Source organism: Strigops habroptila, chromosome 3, assembly GCF_004027225.2.
Source record: "Strigops habroptila isolate Jane chromosome 3, bStrHab1.2.pri, whole genome shotgun sequence".
NCBI lineage: Eukaryota > Metazoa > Chordata > Aves > Psittaciformes > Psittacidae > Strigops > Strigops habroptila.
This window is the reverse complement of record NC_044279.2, coordinates 75859464-75878850: the sequence shown is the minus strand read 5'-3', so window position 1 is coordinate 75878850 and position 19387 is coordinate 75859464. Positions and strand designations below refer to the sequence as shown.

Here is a 19387-nt window from a genome sequence, read left to right as displayed (position 1 = left end):
TTTTCGGCATCTCCCAGCAGAGGTGTCTGCTGCAGTAATGGGGAATAGAAACAACAGCACAGGTTTCCTTCTGCTATTTATTTTGCCACTAAATTTAGCCCAACCTCCCTGTTTTCCTTGTGCTACACCATCAAACTCACCTTCCGGGTCCCTTCCTGAGCAGTGGTGCATCTTCCTCCTCAGGGCCATGATGTCAACCAGGACTTAACCCAAGGCCTTGCTTTCCCCTCACCACTACCCAACCTCCAAATACACTCCATTTCCCCCCTCACTCAGAGCACGGCTGTGCGGTGACATGCTCAATCCCCAGCCACAACCTCCCAGCTCTGCTGTGCTGTAAGATGCAACCAAAAGCAGCCAGGTTAAGGGTCTGGCTCATACAAGGAAGTGAAGGCCAAAAACCCACTTGTGCCTCACAAAGGACGCACAGCAGAAGCAACAGCCCTGAACAAAGCCTCCCAGCAAAGCTGCATGGATGTTACTAAGCAAATGGCCTTTTGCTGAAGTGGCCATTCATACACACAAGTGAATGCAAAGCGCGCACTGCAGTATGTGCAAACCTCAAGAACCTGTTCAACTCTTCAGCAGCTGAAATAATTAAACTCCAGAGTATTGAGCCAACATCTCAACCCTGTTACTTCCTCCACCTTTGCCTTTCTAGCAGACTCCAAATCCATCATTGCAATTATCGCCGCTGCTAAAGAAGACCCATGAAGCATCCCTGGGAAACCTCCCACCCTTTCATCTGCTTTCTCCATTCATTCCGTGAGCAAGACAGATCTCTTCTCCTTGTCATGGTTTAACCCCAGTTGGCACTAAGTACCATGCAGCTAGTTCTCCCTCTCCTCCCTGCAGTGGGATGGGGAGGAGAATCAGGAAAAGGTAAAACCTGTTGAGATAGGAACAGTTTAATAATTAAAATAAAGTAAAATATAATAATAATTGTAATGAAAAAGAAAAATACAAGAATAAAATGCAACAAACACAAGTGATGCACAGTACAATTGGTCACCACCTGCCCATCCTCAAGCAGCAATCAATCCCTTCCAGCCAACTCCCCCAGTTTATATACTGAGCATGATGTTCTGTGATATGGAATATCCCTTTGGATATTCAGGTCAGCTGCCATGGCTGACCTGTGCTCCCTCCCAACTTCTCGTCCTCCTCCTCACTGGCAATGAATGAGAGACTAAAAAGTCCTTAATCAAGGTAAGCACCACTTAGCAACAACTAAAACATCCGTGTGTTATCAGCATCACTCTCAGACTAACACCAGAACACAGCACTGCACGAGCTGTACTAGGGAGAAAGTTAATGGTATCCCAGCCAAACCAGGACACTTTTCCATCACAGAAAGATACTTGTAGAAAGATTCCTTCTTTGTGCACTGTGCCTGGCCAGCATGGGAGAGCAGCCCTGGTCAGCTCAGGACCATGGGGTGACAAGGTGGAAGAGACAGCAGTTTTGATTAGAAGCTGGTAAAGGTGATATGGCAAATAGCATTCCTCTGTTTTTCTCTGAAAGGGGAAGAGAGCACATGGTTGTTGGAAGAATGAAAATAATCAACTGGCAACCTGCTAAGGCTGGTCATGGATTAGGAACCAGCAGTTAAACCCAAAAGCAAATAACCAGAATTCCCTACAGCTAACAGTGCTATATGCCCTGACCACCCCTGTCACTCTGGTGCTTCTCTACCTGTGAGCCAGCAAGGCTGTCCTGCCGTGAGCTGCCTTTGCAGGGCTGTCCTGACTGCTTGCAGAGTGTGTCTGTACAGGGTCCTGTTCCCATGAGCACAAGGGGAAACACAGGCAGCACTTGAGCCTGTTGATCTGACAGGGAATTAGGAGCTTTCCATCTCCTCCAGCCCCATGTCTCTGCAGAGGGACATGCCACGGCTGTGCTCGGCCGATGTGGCAGAACAGCCTCTGCAGGGTTAAAGCCGAGCTTGTCAGGCCAAGTGATGACAAGCTGGAAAGAAAATATAAGCAAGGAGTCATTAATTAAGGTGAGAAGCTGGGAGCAGAGACTGCTGAATGTTAATCACTCTGGAGAGGAGGTTGTGTGGAAAGCAGCAATCAAGCTCTTTTCAGCTTTAATTAAACCTGTCTCTGTGAAGAACATGGTGCCTTTTCTTCATCTCTGCTTTTGAGCTGAGAAACCAGTTACAACATGTATGCTGTTACTGGGCAGACAGGAATTCCCTCCTGACTGGAGCCTCTCTAGCCTTGGCTCGACATCTGCCCTTCCCACTCAAATGCTCCCCAAAACTGGGGCTTAGCACCAGCCAGAGCTTAGGGCTGGAAGCTGATGATGGCAGATGCTTGCCACGCTAAATGCATCTTCTCCCAGGTCTTCTCTCTGTCCTGATTTATTAAGGTGGGCTTCACTCCAGTGTGCAGCAGTCAGTCCCAAACTGACCTACTGCCTTTGGAAGCTGGGATCAGGAGGAGCAGGATTAGGGGAGAGCAACGGCATGTAGGCAAGAACAGACAGTGCCTGGCTGTGCTGGCATCACTGCTCCCAACTCCTGTTCCCTTTCCTTCTCTCTCTCCAATGCTTTGGGTTGTGAAGCGAGTCCTCACCCACAGACATGACACGTAGGCATTTGTGTTACCCAGAGGCTGCTTGAGGCCATGACAGCTGACCACCAGCCATGGCATCACATGCATAGGGTGGCTACAGGACTAGCCATTCCCAGAAAGACAGGCAAAGCATGCTGGACATGTTTCCGAAAGGCAATGGCCGCAGAGGAGCAGCAGCCAGCACAGAGGAAGGGAGCTGGAGAAATCACAGAATCACAGAATGGTTTGGGTGGAAGGGGCCTTAAAGCTCATCCAGTTCCAACCCCCTGCCACGGACAGGGACACCTTCCACTAGACCGGGTTGCTCCAAGCCCCGTCCAACCTAGCCTTGAGCACTGCCAGGGATGGGGCAGCCACAGCTTTTCTGGGCAACCTGTGCCAGTGTCTCAGCACGTTCATAGTAAAGACATTTTTCCTCGTGTCTAATCAAAATGTACCCTCAGAAACAGGGATAGGAGGTGCGGGAGGCGCAGAGTGCAGAAAGCAACATTAAACACTCGAATGGAAAAGAAAAATCATTCCCAGTGCAGCACTTTGGCTGGCCTCTGCATGGGAAGGGGTATCCTTAGAGCTGAGCTCTAGCAAGGCGTGCAGCAGCTTCAGCAAAGATTAGAAATACCACGTCACCTGGGAATTTTAAGAGTGAGCAGGACAAACCAATATGGGAAGATTTACACAAGCAGGAGCAGGGGACAGAAAGAGAAGAGAAATAAACAGGGAGGCTCATGGCTCTGCTCATGCATATCACAGCTCTGTGAGCTCCTTACTGCCTGACATTCAGGGCATTATGGGTGCAGATATGCCTCCACATGAAGAGTTCACGCTCAGGAGCCACACAGCACTAATTAAATGCCATATGTAATTAAGGAAAAGGAGGGCCGTAGCAGTCATGTAATGTCTACTGTAGATATTGATCTGGGATGGTGGCAGGTTTAATGATTTGCGGCTGAGGCATCTCAGAACTGCTGCAGGATTGTGGAGGAGGTGGCTGAGCAGCTCTGTGGCGCTTGAGCTCAATGTAATGGGTCTGTGTGAGTGAGCTCATCTCTTTCACTGCCAACAGAAAATCACCTCAGTGGGGATGAGGTGTGGGCCTGATGATCCTGGCCTCTCCCGTAGGAAAGTGAAGCCCCTGAGATACGGTCAGAAAGTGTGATGCTAACAGATTTCTCCCTCACCTCTCACCATGGCAGACCTTCCATGGGCTGGTCCCTTTCCCTTCTTCAGGGCTTGCCTGTCCACGTAAAACAGTCCTTTTTTTCCCCTCACGGTCTTTCAGGTGATCTTTGTTCCCTTTCTAGGACTTCTTCCTGGTCTTGTCCTACAGTGTCACCAAAAAGCTCCCAGTCCACAGGACTGAGGCTCAGGGGCCACGTTTGTGCCGGCAGACAAGGCAGGATCTGTCCTGCTTGCACTCGCAAGCCAGGTGGCATCATACAGCTTGTGCCCCCATGGCGAAGCTGTCGTGTCCCACAGAGGTGGCTGCAGTGACCTGTGGCACATAGGCTTGGCACACTGGGGAAGCCGAGTACCCTGCTTGGTTGCCCTCTCCTCCCCACCCATGTCATGAGTAAGGGACCAAATGGGAGCTGCATGAAGTCAGCCACATGCGCAGACCTCAGCATTGCAGCAGTGCAAATCCCACTGGCTTCCTCGCTACGCTGATCAAAGGCCTCGCTTGGATGGTGTATTTCTAGCTTCTCTGGCAGCCTGGTGATGCAGAAAAACACTGGAGAAAGCTGCCCTGGAGCTGAGGTCCACCATAGCCAAGTGATGCTCACCCAGCTCTGGAGCAGAATGACACTGCAGGGTGGGGAGAAGGCTCCTGCCAAAATTTGGGTGCTCTGCCAGCACATTGCTTCCCACCTCCCTCATGACCTTTTGTCCTCCCTTCTGCCTTCTGCTTCTAGCCCCTCGCTTTGCCCTGCCTTCCCACCGCTGCTTTCTGCCCCTCTGGATGGCTCCTCCCAGCCCCACACATTTCTCTTTTATATTAGCCCCACCCTATCATCTCACCATCCCTCCTTTTCCCTCATTCTGCTGCTGTTTCCCTCTCCTACAACTTTCTCTTGAACACTGAGTCTCTCTCTTGACTTTCTCTTCTGTTTTTAAGACATACATCTTAAAACCCTCAGCTTTTCTTCTTCTGCACACTTCTGCAGTGCCTGCAAAGTCAAATAAAACAAATACTGCCCTGATAGTAAGTTGGGAGCACCAGACTGTGGTCATACAGCCTCCACCACCTAAAACCCAACCTGCAGTGCACCCCATGCAGGGCAGAGATTGTATCCAGCACACAGAAAATGTGGCAGGAGAAGGAAATTACCAGGGTTTATTAAGGTCAAGCAGGGGAGAAATTCCAGCACCTTCAGGTAGAAAGGGGCACTGAGGAGACAAGACTGAACTAAGTGCACATGGGTGTTATGGCCCCATTTCTTTCTCCTTTGCCTCACCACAACTGTCCCCTGGCTCTTTTTGCAGCTTGGCTACTTTCTTCTGCTTCGGTGACAGCCATTGTTTCTCTCACAATCATCATCATCATCACGTGGAAAAAAATTGTCTAGCTGAGTCAGTAAACCACACACATGGGGCCAACATCACTGAATAACGCTGCTGTTCAGAGAGGAACAGGTCCTTCAGCGCCAGAAGGAAGGGATGAAGCTCCAAGTAGCAAGCAAAGATCAAAGAGGAGGCAGCAATCCCTCAGGAACCTGCAAAAGGCAAACAGAAAGTAAGCAGAGGGGTGGATCAGGTGGAACAATGTGGGGAAAGGAGGAGTTACTTGGTTTGTTTAGGAAGAACTGAAGATGGCTATCAGGATATATTTATGAACTGCAAGCAGAACTATGAATTAGGACAGTGTCCTGCAGGATCTGCTTGCAAGAGCTAAAGCCATGTGGGACAATGTTCCAGAGGACAGAAGCATCCTCCAGCGAGTATTTCTGGTGGGGCAGGATGGAGAGAAGAGGCTGGACAGATGGTCCGTTCTTCCTTGAACTTCAGAGAAGCCACATGTGCAGAGGGGAGGCACACAGAGGTGTCAGCACATAAGCCTTTCCATCCTTCACCTGCTGTGGCATGAAGCATTTGAGTATGACTAATGACTGCTGCACAGTTTGCATCACTGAGCTGTTGGCACAGACGGCTGACTTCCTTGTACATCAGCCAGTGGGGCAAAGGTCATTTGATCTGGCTGCAGGGACTAGGGAATGGGATGGAGGTGGACAAGGGTTGCCCATGGGAAAAGAAGGGCATGTGGGCAGGGGACAGTGTGTCACTGCTTGGGGCTGCGAGGGAGAGAGGCTGACAGCTACCCTATTCACACTCAGGTCCTCATGCACTGTCTCCACCCTTCCCACCCATGCTCTGATGTGCCCTTAACAGCCTGGATTTCCTACCAGGATGTTTTCCTTTTGGTTGCCTCCCTCTTAGAGTTTCAAGGTGCTGCACAAAGTTAAGAAGTTAGGAAGCTGGGAAATGGAGGCCTTAAAACCTGTTGCAGAAATGCCACCCAGGTCACTTAATGCCACATTGACATGTCCATTCTACATCTGTACGGGTGGATTGTGCCATTCCTATGGGCTGTGGGCCCTAGGAATTGCCATTGCCACAGAATCTTTCAGTGGCTCTGCTGCATGCATTCCCCTCTGCCCCACATTATTCTGCTCGTTTGAGAATGAAGTGGCTACTCACTGACTGAAAAACAGGTTTCTTCACTTTGTTCATCTGTAGCGAACAGCCAGAAACTCCTGAGCTCCTCTTGGGGGTAACAGCTAGGGGACGGCCAGGTGTTGCCAAATCTTCCTCCTCCAGTAGCTCCTTCTGAACAGAGAACGTAGCATCTTGTAGCTGGTGAGTCCATGCTCTGGCATGATTGGCATCTTCAGGGTCCCTCTTCCTGGTGTTCTCCTCTGCGACCTGGGTCACTTCAGTGTTGGCTCCATAGAAACCTCTGGCGCTGTTGGTGAAACCTTTGCCCACATTGACCACATGGACTTTCTTTCCAAATCTCTTCTTCTTCTTCCTGGTCTTGTTCTGGAGGAAGAGGCAGGTGAAGACCTGCTTGAAACGCTTGCGGAAATGCTTGGAGATGAGGGCGTAGACGATGGGGTTGAGGCAGGAGTTGGCATACGAAAGGCAGTGGGAAGCCAGGCGGCAAACATAAGTGGCTCGGTTGAAGGGGAAGTGGCCAAACCAGAAGCACAGGATGACCAGGTGGTGGGGCAGCCAGCAGAGGCAGAACAGGATGGCCACAGCCACAATCATCTTAGTGACCTTCCGCTTGGCCTTCCGGGACTCTGAGATCCTTTCTATGGGATCTACAGAGGTCCACAGGAACTTGATGGTCCTGGCGTATGCCAGGCTCACAACGGTCACGGGCAGAAGGTATCCAAAGACAAATGTGAGGATGTCCAGAATCTTCCGGCGCTGGTCCTCCCAGATGGGGACACAGATGGGCACCCCGTGGTAATGGACAATCTGGTAGTAACTGAGGTAAGGCCCCGCAAAAAGCAGTGACAGTGACCAGATTGCTACAATGGCCACTCCTGCATTTCGGGAGGTGCGGAGATCCCGGGACTTCAGCGGGTAGCGAATGGCCAGGTACCTGCCGAGGAGGGGAAAGAGAAGGAGAGACCAAACACAACATGGGTGAGATGAGGTATTGCTCCTGACATCTGTGCACCCTCTCCCATGCAGCCTCCCATCCTTCCCCCTCCCCCACCTCTTGGTAGGTGAATAGAGATCAGGGTCATCCCAACAGCAGGTCTGGGATCGCTGTCATCTGCTCTGCTGTGCTAGCCTGGGAAGGTCACGCAGCATGCTTCTTGAACCAGGGAACAGAAGGATAGGAGCAGGGCTCAGAGCCTGCTTATTTCTCCTGTGCTGTGTTGCTGCCCTGGGGCTTTTGCTGTTTTGGTTTTATATGGTGGACACCAAACCTAAGTATGTGCCTGCACTTCTCCTTCCCAAGTGAGAGCTGGGTAACCAGGCCTAGAGGTTGGTTTGGTGCTGGGAGAGGGCATGGGGAGCTGGGGATGCTGGCTCTGCTGGCCCTGCCTCTGGGGACACCCTAAGCTCTTCTTACAGGACACTCAACAGGGTAAGGACTGGCCTTTCTCCTACCCCTTAGCTCAGGGGTGGCAAACACACTGTCCCTGAGCTGAGGGACTCATAGGGAAGAGGACACTTACCTGTCAATGGAGACAGCAGCCAGGGTGAAGCTGCTGGCGTACATGGTGAGGTAGATCAGGAAATGCACAGCCTTGCAGGCAAAAGCCCCAAAAAGCCACCCATCCAGGGTGTAAATGGTGGCCTGGAAGGGGACGCAGCAGATGATGAAGCACAGGTCAGCCATGGCCAGGTTAAGGATGAAGAGGTTGGTGGTGTTAATGACTTGGCCGTTCCGCAGCAGCACAGCCAGCACCAGCCCGTTCCCCACAGTACCCAGGAGGAAGATGAGGGAGAAGATGACAGGCACAATAATCCCTGCTGCTCGCAGCTCTGGGTTGTTGGAAGAGGCGTTCCATCCCCCTGGCATCTGCCCATCTGACCATGGGGACCTGTGTGGGAGAAAGAGAGACACAGCACCTATGCATGGCCATAGGCATGTGGGTGCTGTTCGTTCGCTGTGGGCCACAGTGGCCACCAGAGCTATGGCCCTAAAGTGCCTGATCCCAGACTTTGTTTGATGTCCACATTTCCCCCAGACATGTCAATCCCAATCAGCTGGTTAAATGATGACATCAAGATCCTCGTGATGTCTCCAGCAAGAATGCTGTTGGGATCTGTAAGCCCACATCTGCCTGGTGAAAGTGGAGCTGAAGTCCCTTTCTCCTGCCCAGATTCACATCCCCACCACAGTGTCTCCCTGCTCCCAGCCCCCTGAAGGACTCCCTGCCCTGCCGCCTGGCCTCCCTACATTCGTCCTATAATCCCAAAGCTGCTAAACCTCTTGGGACTGTTTACTTTGGCAAATCTAAATCCCAGCTGCTGTTCAACAGGCCATGAGGAGGAGGGCTCCTGTGGGCAGTGAATGGTCCTGGCACTCTCACCCCAGGGCTGTGCCATCTCTGGCAGCAGGGACCTGATGCCTGGATGACACCCTGCAGCAGCAGCACCCCACCACACTCCTACTCCCAAGGAAGCTCCTTAAGCAGCTCCACCCTGGAGCTGGCTGCTCCTTGTTCCCTCTGTAGTAGTTATGCTCCACAGAGGAGAGACAACTAAGGGCGCCTTTTCCTGATGCTGAGAGGTGGTCTCAGGTTGGATGGCAGCAGCTAGGAGAGGGTGGGGTGGAGCGAGAGACCTTGGAGCTGCCTGAAACACAATATGATGATCACTGCGAAGGAGCGGATTATTACCGCAGCTCAAGATACTGTGGTTTGCTGCAAAACTTCCTCCAGCCCTAACACTGTGCTCAGGTGGAGAGCTCCAACAGCCTATCTCATAGCGAGCCATGTTGTGCTATCATTAGAACTAATTGTCCTTGGCTGAGCAGCAACCAAGAGGGAAAGACACCATTATTTAGCACTGTTGACATGCAGTTAACTCTTTTTTTGATCACGCAAGCTCCTTCACCCCATGCTCCCCATCGCCCAGCTCACACCACTTCTCCCTCCCAGCTGCCTCTCTACATCACACAAAAAGCTCATCCCTACCTCTCTGGCTCTGTGGTCCCCTCTGTCCTACCGGTAACTATTTGGCTTCTCCAGCCAGCCCCGTGGGATCTCCTTGCTCAAGCAGAGGACCCTGGTGTTCCTCTGGGCATGCACCTTGCGTGGTGTCCCTGCTCAGGGAGCCCGAGGCCACTTCTCATATTTGGAAGCTGGCACTCACCTCGGAGAGGAAGGGCCTGCGGCTTCGCAGCTCTCTGGGGGAAGGTCCTGTCCAGCCCAGACAGCGGTGGCGAGGAGGATGCAGAGTTTGTCCAGGCAGCGCCGTCCCCCAGCCGGGTGCTCCGCTGCCTCCCCCTGCCTGCCGCCGGCTCTGCTCCCTCTTCTGGCTCCCACACGCGTCTCTCTCCTGCCGGAGCTCCTTTCCTCTCTCTGTCTCCCCCTTTTCCCTCCCTCTGCTCTTGCTGCTGATCCATTGATCTCTGTTGGGTGTTTTTTTCCCTCTCCCTGAGGTTGGGTTTGGAGTTAACTCCTCTCTGCCCAGCCTTCAGCAGGCTCAGCTGCTCCCTGCTCCACTGAGGAGGGGGCAGTGCAGAAAAAGCCTGATGCTCTCTGGTGTGAGAGGCAGGATGGAGAGGAGAAGGGTCCCATGGGCCCCGGCGCACCTAGCCAGCACCCCTCGACACTGGGTGTTCAGGACATGTTGCCCAGCACCCCTGGGAACGTGAATATCACACCACAGTGAGCCCAGCCCCTGCCCAGTCCTTGGTATATGGGTCTATACCCTCTGGAACACGAGCATTAGTTGCTATGACTAGCTGTTACTAATTAATTGTTAGTAGCACGGCACAGAGGAGACCAAGTTTCTCCTACAATGCCTGACCTGGGGAAGGAGGGAAGAGCAGATTTTGGTTTCCATCCAGCCCATGTCCGCCATCCACCACCATTGCCTGGGCACTGCAGTGTGAGGAGGGAGGACAAGCCCTCCGGGGAGGCCATCTCCAGAGGTTCAGCCCTGGGACAGCAGGTGTGCTTGCTGATGTGCTGAGAGGCGACAATGACCCACCACCTCCTGCGCTGCCATCGTGTCCATACCCCCAATGAGACCTGTGCCCCACGGACTTCTAGGTGTGCAGAGGACAAGTGTGGCGTGGTGGTCCTTCCCCAGCAAGACCTTCGCTGGGAAGCCTTTTCAAATGATGGAGCAGGATGCTGAGGAGGAGGAGGAGGCACTGACCCCTTCCCCTCCACAGCAGCCCCATGCCCCTGTCGGTGGCACACCTCACCTAGCAGGAGGGACAATGTGACCTGTCGTCCCCTCCTGCCCCTCTGTCTGGAGGAGCGAGGTGTCCCCGCCGGCTCGCTATCAGCCACTGTAACCAGGGAAAAGGGGAAGGCTGTGCCTCGGGACGCGCCGATAACCCAGGGGATGCGGCGGAGCACAGCCCACAGCCCGGCACAGCCTCTTGCAGCGCCGGTCGGCATGGACGGGCCACACCAGCGCTGCCTCCTTCTCCTCCTTTGCCTGCTCCCACAGCCGAGCATCCTTGGCCCGCCACCACCTCCAGAGGAACTCCGTGAGCCGCCGCCGCCGTCGGGTACCACTGACCCCGCTGCCCATGTCCTGCGCGGCCGCCCCTCAGCCCCGGTGCGGCCATACAGCCTCTCGCTCTCACCTGAGGACTACCACTACTACCCCAAGCCCCGGCACCTGAAACCCGGGCGGCTACGCCGGCTGCTGGGCTCAGCCTTCGACCCTTTCTGGATGGCCACCGTGGAGCCGCACCGCCGCAACGGCAGCGTCCTCCAGGACAACCTGGAGACCCAGAGCCGGGACCTGGCGGAGGGCGCCAGGCGCTACCGCCGCAAGCTGTGGCGAGAGGCTGAGGGGCTGGAGCTGCCCGCGCTGCTGCCCCCCGGCCCGGCGCTGTCCTCCGAGCTGCGGGGGACCGTGTCCCGCAGCCTGCGGCAGTGGCTGGTGGAGCGGGCTGCCTGCCGCCTCACCTCCGCATGGGTTGACCTGGGAGCCGTCTTCTGGCCGCGCTGGGTGCGCCACACTGCCTGCGAGACCGGGCCCCGCAGCTGCTCCTGGCCCCCCGGCATGGCCTGCCGCCCCGCGCAGCTCACGCACATCAAGCTGCTGGCCTGGCACTGCTGGGCCATGCGGCAACCCGGGCCCCCGCACTGTGCGTGGCGGCAGATCCCGTACCCGGTCGTGGCCGCCTGCAAGTGCTCCTGCCGCTGAGGGGATGCAGAAGGACACCTCCACCGCCGGTGCCTGTTCTTGCAGCCAAACGGCCTGAAGAGGCAAGTGGCTGCCTGGACTCAGCCTCAGGGCCAGGGAGCTGGGGAATAATCCCTGAAATGGAGAAATAAACCTCCAGAAAGGACGTGGGATCAGCTGTGGTCATTGCTGTTTCTCTCTGAAGCCCCTGGGTAAGGGACACAGCTGCTTTGCATCTCGCCCGCCAGCACAGGGAAGTATTAGCACGGCACCCGCCGGCAAGTTCAGACCCTATTTCCATCAGCCCCTGTGGACTCGGTCAAAGCTGGGGCATCCCCGCCTGCATGGGCAGGGAGCAAGGGCAGTGGGATGCCAGCAGGGAAGGAGTAGAGGGAGGTGGGTCACAGATCAGGGTGGAAACGGTGTGGATAGGGGCTGGAGGGCATCACTGGGAAGGGGAGCAGGTTTGGGGCTGCAATGAGGCAGCCTGGTAAGGGTGGAAGAAGTGGGAGGTGGACAGGGACCCACAGCTGTAAGTGTTTGGGGGTGTGTATGGAAACAGGATGGGATAGACAGTGCCCTGCTTCAAGCTACAATGGGTGACATAGGGGGATCCCACACCTATCCCTATACATGGCGTAGAGGGTGATGGCTCAAGACCTAGGGGAAGCCTGGCAGAGGAGCGTACAGGGTCTAGAGTGGGTCGGCTAGCCTGGTGTGGGAACTGCATCCTTGAAAAGTGGCATCTGCTTCTACATTCCACCCAGCAAAAAGTCCTCTGCTTTCTGGGCTAAAAGCTACACAGAGCTGTATATCACACCTAGGCTGGGAGGCCTTGAAGTAATAAAGAGCTGGAGGCTTTGCCTGGGAATGTGGTATTAACATGGTGCCTGCAGGAGATGGGTGCTGCATTGTTCATTTCCCATGTGTCATCATCTGACCCTCCTGCCTTCCCTGGGCTCTGGCACTCTCTGTGCCATGCAAACCGCAGTCTGCTGCAGAGCTTGACCTTGAAGCAGGTGGAGAGGCAGATGGAGAATGAGGGGGACCGGGGAGAGACAGAGGGGAGAGGAAGGTGCCTGGCGAGGAGAGGAGCAGAGCCCTTGTGTGCACACAGGAACAAGCGTGTGCATTGCAGCGAGGGAGGCTGCAGAGCTGAGCGGTGAGAGAGACATCTGTATGGCTGTTCTCCGTTGAGGGGGACTTGAATGCTGGAGCAGGGTTAAACTGCTTGGGTTGGCTGCCCTGAGTGGAGCAAAGACATCGGCAGGGCGAACAGCAGGAGGGACAGAGGTGGGACCGTGGTACAGGATTGTAAAGGAGATGTGCAAGTAGGGGGGAGCAATAGAGTGCACATGCATCAGGCTTAAAACACTGGTGGTTCAGTTTGGGCCCTGTACCAGAGCCCATCTGGCTGAAACAAGAGGGGCTTGAGCGCATCCCCCTGACGCTTCCCCTTTACATTCCCCATTCCCAAAATACTGCCTGTTGATAAGGGAGAAGGGTTTGCAGCACTGGTGCTATGCAGAAGGAGCTCCATAATACACTTTATCAGCAGGCTGAGCTCAGGTTCCTGTGGAGATGGAAAATTAAATAAAGCCAGCAGACAGGTATGCTACCAGCTGCTCTAACAGAGTCTGGTGGCAGCCCTATGGAAAACGCAGTTTTTCCCCCGTCCTCTGCAACCCTGGATTAACTTCTGTATTCTCCTGCAGCTGCTTTGGTTCAGGTCAGACACATTACTGCCCTGTAGCTCACTCCCTGAGTGCCTAATGGCAGGTAGTATTTTCAGAGCAGGGCTTTGTTAACATGACCCGGTGCTTGGGCACCCAAGCACAGCACAACCTCATTGTGGCTGGAAGCTGTCCCTGGCTGCGGGGAGGCAGCTGGTCCTCAGCTGAGCACGTGGGCAGACAGCAGGTCACACATGATTTCTCATCTGCAGCAAAACTGATGCAAACAAAGCAATCCTGAGAGATGCCCAAGTCCCACTTAGCTTGAGTGCTAAATTGCTACCCCAGCACGACTTGATGGAACAAATCCAGAGATCCCAGCCTGCAGCTGATGGAGGAAAATTACAGGTTTCTGGCACCTGCTCTTCCCTCAGCTTCAGACACAGGCAGACACAGGCCCTCTCGCCATGCTGCTGGCCTCTGCCACCTCAGCTTGCCTGCTGCCCAACAGCCTCTCTGGGGCAAGATGCAGCTCCCGGAGCAGGCTTGGAGGCACCACAGTGATGGGTAAAACCTTAGAGCCAGCCCCAGGGACTAAGCAAGCCTAACACCTAAAAGTGAGAAGGGGGAAAGGAGCGCCAGCGTTTCATCTGGCCCATGTCCAATCTCAAACCAGTTGCTGGTGGCACAGCTTGCCAAAGGCTTAGGAAACCGCCTGCCTCAGTGGGGAATTACAGCTGGCAGATCTACCAGGGTGATGCTACTGGACATACAGGAGAGCACGGAGGAAGCAGGTGACATCAGGCATAGCAGCAACGCTACATTTTCATCAGCAGAAGAGAGCAGGAGATGCAGCGCTTCAGCACCAAGACTAAGGCTTCTGGGAAGACACAGCAGAGTGCCCAGCCACAGCAAACAGAAGATGGGGATGGGCTGCAGCTCCTGGATGAGAAAATAAGAGCCAAATATCCGCTGCACTGCAGGACACTTTTAATGATGCAAGAGCTGGCTGCCAGTGCTGCTGCCAGCATGCTGCAACAGCCAGTTTCCTGCAGGTTGTGATGCCTTGAAGATTGGTCCTGCTTTTGGCAGTGTGCTCCTCAAGCCTTTTCCCCTGGCATAGGCACTTGGTCATGGGCAAGGACAGCGTTGCAGGAGGTGTTTGCTGGCCCCTCAAGGTATCGCTCCATGTTTCCGTCCCACCTCGGTGAAGGCTTCCACGCAGTGGTCAATGTCCTCATCACTGTGCACAGCCGAGATCTGGACCCGGATGCGGGCCTTTCCCTTGGGGACCACGGGGTAGCTGAAGCCAATGACATAAATGCCTGAGGAGGAAATGCAGGGAAAATTAGAGCTGGCTTGCAGAGAGGGAGGCTGAGCTGGTACTGGGTGATAGAAGGGCTTTTGGATCCTCCCTCCGCTTTCAATAACCATTTCCAGGCTTCGGGGTTTTCAAGTGGCATCTCCTCCCAGGCATGGAAATGAGGGTTAGGGCCACTGGTGGGGACGGAGTCCAGCACAGCAGAACAAAGAGGGCTAATGTAAACCCCCCACCTCCAACAGAGAGAGGAGGTGAAGCCAGCAATGTCCGGGGGGAGACCAAAAGGACATTTGCAGCTGGAGGGTAAAGAAATAACAGGTTTCAGGCAGGAACATCCTCTGGAGGACGGATGGTGGTAGCACCTCCACAGGCTGTCCCTTCCCTCAGGGCGTGTGTCTGCATCTAGACCTCCCTCCCTGGCTCACCTCTGTTCAGCATGTCCTCAGCCATCACTGCAGCCAGCCGAGCATCCCCAAGCATGACAGGACAGATGGGGTGGTCTTTCCCTGCGATGGTGAAGCCGGCGGCCGTCATCTTACTTCTGAACCTGGTGAAGAGAACAAGAGGATGAGTCAAGCCTCATCACCCCTGTCCTTGGGGGACCCCTGCCTTGCTTTCCCCTGGGAGCCCTGGCCACCAAGGGCTGGATGTGGTGCTGCTCCAACGTGCATCTCCTGTGCAGAGAAGGGATCCCTCTCTTTGGAGTGACCTCCTGCCATTTCCTGCTCAGCTCCATGGGGCTGCAGCTGCTTGAGGGGCAGAAGTGTCCCAGCACGCAGAGCATCCAGATGTGAAACATCTGCCCACACATCTGTCTGACACACAGGCACATCCTGTGGTTTCCCCTGAGCACCCCGTGGCCATGACTTGCAAACTACCTATAGCTGTCATTGCGGTGTGAATAAACACACATGGACAACACATTCCTAACAAACCTCTCCCCCTGCTCCCACCCCAATGTAGCTCACTTACCGTTGGGTCTTGGCAGCCATGGACTGTGCAATGGCATTGCTCTCCATGAGCAGGTCCAGTGCCTTGGATGCACAGCCCACCACGGCGGGGGGCAGGCTGTTGGAGAAGAGGTATGGGCGAGAACGCTGTCGGAGCAAATCGATGAGGGGTTTGGGGCCAGTTGTGTACCCACCTGCAGATGGATGAAAGAGAAATGGACAAGGCACCCCAGAGTAACCTGTTTGGAGGGGGGCCCATCAATAAAGCCAACCTGTCACCTATAGCAGGACTTTCAGTACAAACCAGGCCTAAAGAAAGGCATCACAGCTGATGCCTCTTATCAAGAGTTTCCACCTTGACCCCAAAGGCAAATGCATGAGGAAGGCGAAAGCAGAAGGAGCACATGGCAGGACCTCCCTTGGCCCTGCAGCAGGGCCCCAAACTGAGCCTCATGCCACCAGTAGAAAAGGACAACATGCAATTGTGGCTCTATCATTAGGCCGAGGAAGGAAACATCAAAGTGATGCTGCGGAGCTCTTTAGGGCATGGAGAGCCTTGGACAGGAAATGCTTTCACCTGCAGCTCCTCCAAGAGCTTTTCCCAGGGTGGAATTGATGATGGTGACTTTGTCCATCACTCCCAGGAGCTCATCGGTACCCCTGCAGAAAGAGGAATGTCACATTATCTGCTGTGCCAGCGTGCACCAGAGATGCTGCTCTACACCTGATGCCTCAAGGGAAACAAAGTGCCACCAGCCAGATCTCTACTAAAGGAATAACACCCCCCTGTGGTAGTTCAACCCAAGTGTTGACCTTCCCTTCTCTTGAAGAAAGGCTAAGCTGGGATCTCTCGAGATAAGAACATGGGGTTTTCATCCCTTACAGATGGGAGAGTGCTCAAACTTTCCACACAGATGTTTAATAGTCCAAACAGAGCACTACCAAAACAAGCACATGAAGCATCTCCTCTTGGCAAACACCTGCAGCCAGTGCACCGCTTGGCACTTGGAGGATCTCCAGGGGATGGAGGGAAAAGCTGCCCTGAGGGAATTAATCAATCTGTGCAAGCTAACTCCACAAAACCCCCAAGACCCAAGCATTTGAAAGTGAGATCTGAGAGGAGGATTCAGAAATCAGGAAGTCCAACTGTTTCCCAGTTGGAGACAGACGAGATGGTCGCACCACCCCTTAAACACTGAGAAGCAGCTGTCATGTAGGGATGGGTCACTGCTAAAGCATCTCCCTTCAATCCCCTCAGGTGCCCCAAAGGTGGGGTGCAAAACCTTCAAGAAATGGTGACTCCAACACAAAAATATGTTGGTCATCAATACCTTTGGCCTTGCTTCAGAGGTAGTTGAGGCCAGGGGGAAGAAACAGGGTTGAAATGGTCACTTACCGACCATTGGGTCCCAGGAAGCCTGTTGCATGGCATTCGTCAATGAAGACCAGGGCATCATACTTCTGGGCCAGCTGGCAGATCTCCCTCAGGGGTGCGATGTCACCATCCATGGAGAAGGCACCATCAGTGGCCACCAGCCGCAGACAATGTTTCTATAGGAGGGAGAGTAGTGTCCCCAGGGGTGAAGATGTCACCCTGAGGAGAGGGGCTGGCGAGAAAGACCAGGACATACTCAAATTCCTGTAAGGCATGGATGTATCTGAGGCAGGGGGGTCTGCATTGCAAACAGCTGCTTCCCACCTTGCCCGTCCATGCCTAACTGTGCCTTTTGGCAAAACCAATGCCTGTTGCATGGCAAAAGGTAGAGCTCACCCTTTGAGGCTGGTTACTGTGCAGGTAGCACAGCTAAACTCACATTGGTGTGGGAGCAGACCTCCATACCTGCGCGTCCTGCAGTTTGGCCTCCAGGTCCTGCATGTCCATGTGCTTGTAGCGGTACTTGTTAGCCTTGCACAGGCGGATCCCATCAATGATGGAGGCATGGTTCAGCTCATCTGAGAGTACTGCGTCCTCTGGGGTCAGCAGGGCCTGGCCACGCCAAATAGAAAGGATCATCCTTTGCTCTAGGGCACCACCTCACTGAGACCTTGCAGCCTCTCTCAGGGCAGAGGACAAGGCTGTGTTTGACTACAGCTGCCACGTCTCTCCTGGCACCGCTAAACTTTCCACTTTCCTAAGTGGAAATCAGGGTATTTCCTAAGAAAGCCCCTGATTTCCTTAGGCTCTTGCCTGTGGCTTCTGAGCTCAAAACCTCCCTCCCCTTCCCTAGGAAGCCTGGGGGATCACTCCTTTCCCCTGCCTACGCTTCAAGGGGGAAAATGGGAGCCCTCCCCAAAAGCTGGAGCTGGCTGGAGAAGGCGGAGGTGAGGGCAGATTAATCACCTCCATGTCGCTTCCCTAGTCCAAGGGCACCAAGTCAGGATTCTCCATCACCAGTCACTGCCATCTTTTCTGCAGCACAGAGCTCACATCAGAGCCTCTGGAAGGCATGGCAGGCACGTCACCATCACCTCCCTCCTCCATGCACAACACAAGGAGAGCCTTACAAACCTCAAAGATACCAGCATTGGCATCAAAGCAGCTGGCATAGAGAATGGCATCTTCCCGCTGGTGAAAACGTGCAATCTTCTCCTCCAGGTCCTTGTGTATGCTCTAAAGAGACAAGAGGAGCGAGCGTCACTGATGGGGCAGCACAAGTCCTCACTTGCCCACTGCTGTTAGATGCTGACTGCAAGGGTAGAAAACAGGCAGGTTTTATCCAGAAAAGGTGTGCGTGCGTGGCAGAAGTTAGTTGTGTTCAGCAAGTGTTTGCAAACACGGCCCTAAAATGCGGTTATGGGTTTGGACACCACAAGCACAGCAGGAGACTCCAAACTCCCCACACATGGGGGGAACTTTCTTTGCACTTAACCAGCTGGAGGGGATAAACCAGGCTGGGTTTGAGAGAGGTAATTCAAGTCGGGCTGGCTGTGATTTTGACCCTTAAGGGAGGGGACAAGACATTCATTTTCTGAATGACTTTCAAACCTAGAGAGGGAAGATTTAGATTAGATAAAAGGAAGAAGTTCTTCCCTATGAGGGTGGTGAGGCCCTGGCACAGTTTGCCCAGAGAAGCTGTGGCTGCCCCATTCCTGGCAGCGTTCAAGGCCAGGTTGGACGGGGCTTGGAGCAACCTGTTCTAGTGGAAGGTGTCCCTGCCTGTGGCAGGGGGGTTGGAACTAGATGAGCTTTAAGGTCCCTTCCAACCCAAACCAGTCTGGGATTCTATGGTTCTATGAATTCAGAGGAGTGCTTGGTTCCTTTGCTCTCTGAGGGGTTGTAATGGTTTAAATTGGCATATTTCCAGATGTTTGGGTGGTAGGGACACAGCAGGCTTTTTTTCTACCTGGCCACGTGTATCTTAGCGCTGCACATGCATGCAAATACTGAGAGGGGAGTCTGCGAATGGCCACCCTAAAGCAGGGGATGCTGCCCAGTACCTGGGTACCACAGATGAAGCGGACAGAGCTGAGCCCAGCACCAAACTTCTCCAGGGCCTCCACTGCAGCGCGGATCACCTCGGCGTGGCTGGAGAGCCCCAGGTAGTTATTGGCACAGAAGTTGAGGATCCCTGCGGGGAAGAAAAAGAGAGAAGCACTGTTTGTGGCTGAACGAGGACGGAAGCCGAATACACCGAGCGCCTGCTCCATACGCACCGGCTCCTCCGCCCGCCAAGCGGAGGTGGGGGCCTTGCCGGGAGGCGATGATCCGCTCGCTCTTCCAAGTGCCGGCGCCTCGGATATCCTCCAGCTCGTTCTCCAGCCGCCGGCGGAGCTGAGCCGAAGCCGCTCCCGATGCGGACCGAGGGGTTCCGGCCCCGCCGCCCCGCAGCACCCGCACCGCCCCGCCGCGCCACATTCCGCTGTACCGCCCCTCCTCGCCGGCCGGGGGAGGCGTGGCCCCGGCGGCCAATGGCTCCCCCGGGGCCACGCCTCCCCCGGCCGGCGAGGAGGGGCGGGGCTAGGGAGGAGCTTAGCTCCGCCCCCCCGCCAGGCTCCGCCCCCCGCCGCCGTCATGCCGCATGG

At 54.6% G+C, this 19387-nt stretch overlaps 4 protein-coding genes across 5 annotated transcripts in view; 1 reads left to right on the top strand and 3 right to left on the bottom strand.

Moving 5' to 3' along the window:
* Positions 1–4898: 4898 nt before the first annotated feature.
* Positions 4899–9565, bottom strand: GALR3 (galanin receptor 3). Of its 2 annotated transcripts, none has more exons than XM_030481132.1 (3): positions 7775–8156; positions 6276–7188; positions 4899–5293 (listed from the first exon to the last, which is right to left on the bottom strand). In XM_030481132.1, the coding sequence occupies exons 1-3, from the start codon at positions 8119–8121 to the stop codon at positions 5264–5266; spliced, it is 1290 nt and encodes a 429-aa protein (XP_030336992.1). In that variant the 5' UTR covers positions 8122–8156; the 3' UTR covers positions 4899–5263. The 2 variants fall into 2 exon arrangements, with proteins under 2 accessions (XP_030336992.1, XP_030336991.1); XM_030481131.1 differs by lacking the exon at positions 4899–5293 and adding an exon at positions 9420–9565 and having other exon boundaries at positions 6234–7188; positions 7775–8143.
* The window catches only part of TRIOBP (TRIO and F-actin binding protein), a 42089-nt gene continuing 31124 nt past the window's right edge, over positions 8423–19387 (bottom strand). The window contains exon 21 of the mRNA XM_030481124.1: positions 8423–8451. The gene's annotated coding sequence lies outside the window, so the exon portion shown is untranslated. The remainder of the gene's footprint in view (positions 8452–19387) is intronic.
* On the top strand, positions 10680–11490 carry LOC115605962 (noggin-like). The gene has a single exon (XM_030481134.1). The coding sequence runs from the start codon at positions 10680–10682 to the stop codon at positions 11439–11441; it is 762 nt and encodes a 253-aa protein (XP_030336994.1). The 3' UTR covers positions 11442–11490.
* GCAT (glycine C-acetyltransferase) lies at positions 14062–19252 on the bottom strand. The gene is made up of 9 exons (XM_030481133.1): positions 19019–19252; positions 18803–18933; positions 17874–17975; positions 17205–17351; positions 16761–16915; positions 15942–16024; positions 15387–15558; positions 14840–14961; positions 14062–14418 (listed from the first exon to the last, which is right to left on the bottom strand). The coding sequence occupies exons 1-9, from the start codon at positions 19218–19220 to the stop codon at positions 14267–14269; spliced, it is 1266 nt and encodes a 421-aa protein (XP_030336993.1). The 5' UTR covers positions 19221–19252; the 3' UTR covers positions 14062–14266.

Coding starts and splice junctions, on each gene's coding strand:
- GALR3 (XM_030481131.1), bottom strand. CDS start 8,121: ATGCCAGGGGGATGGAACGCCTCTTCCAACAACCCAGAGCTGCGAGCA. Junction 7,189..7,774: donor GCTGCTGTCTCCATTGACAG/GTAAGTGTCCTC, acceptor CCTCCTCGGCAG/GTACCTGGCCATTCGCTACC.
- LOC115605962 (XM_030481134.1), top strand. CDS start 10,680: ATGGACGGGCCACACCAGCGCTGCCTCCTTCTCCTCCTTTGCCTGCTC.
- GCAT (XM_030481133.1), bottom strand. CDS start 19,220: ATGTGGCGCGGCGGGGCGGTGCGGGTGCTGCGGGGCGGCGGGGCCGGA. Junction 16,025..16,760: donor TTCCTGGGACCCAATGGTCG/GTAAGTGACCAT, acceptor CTCTTTCTGCAG/GGGTACCGATGAGCTCCTGG. Junction 15,559..15,941: donor AGCTCTTGGAGGAGCTGCAG/GTGAAAGCATTT, acceptor ATCCATCTGCAG/GTGGGTACACAACTGGCCCC.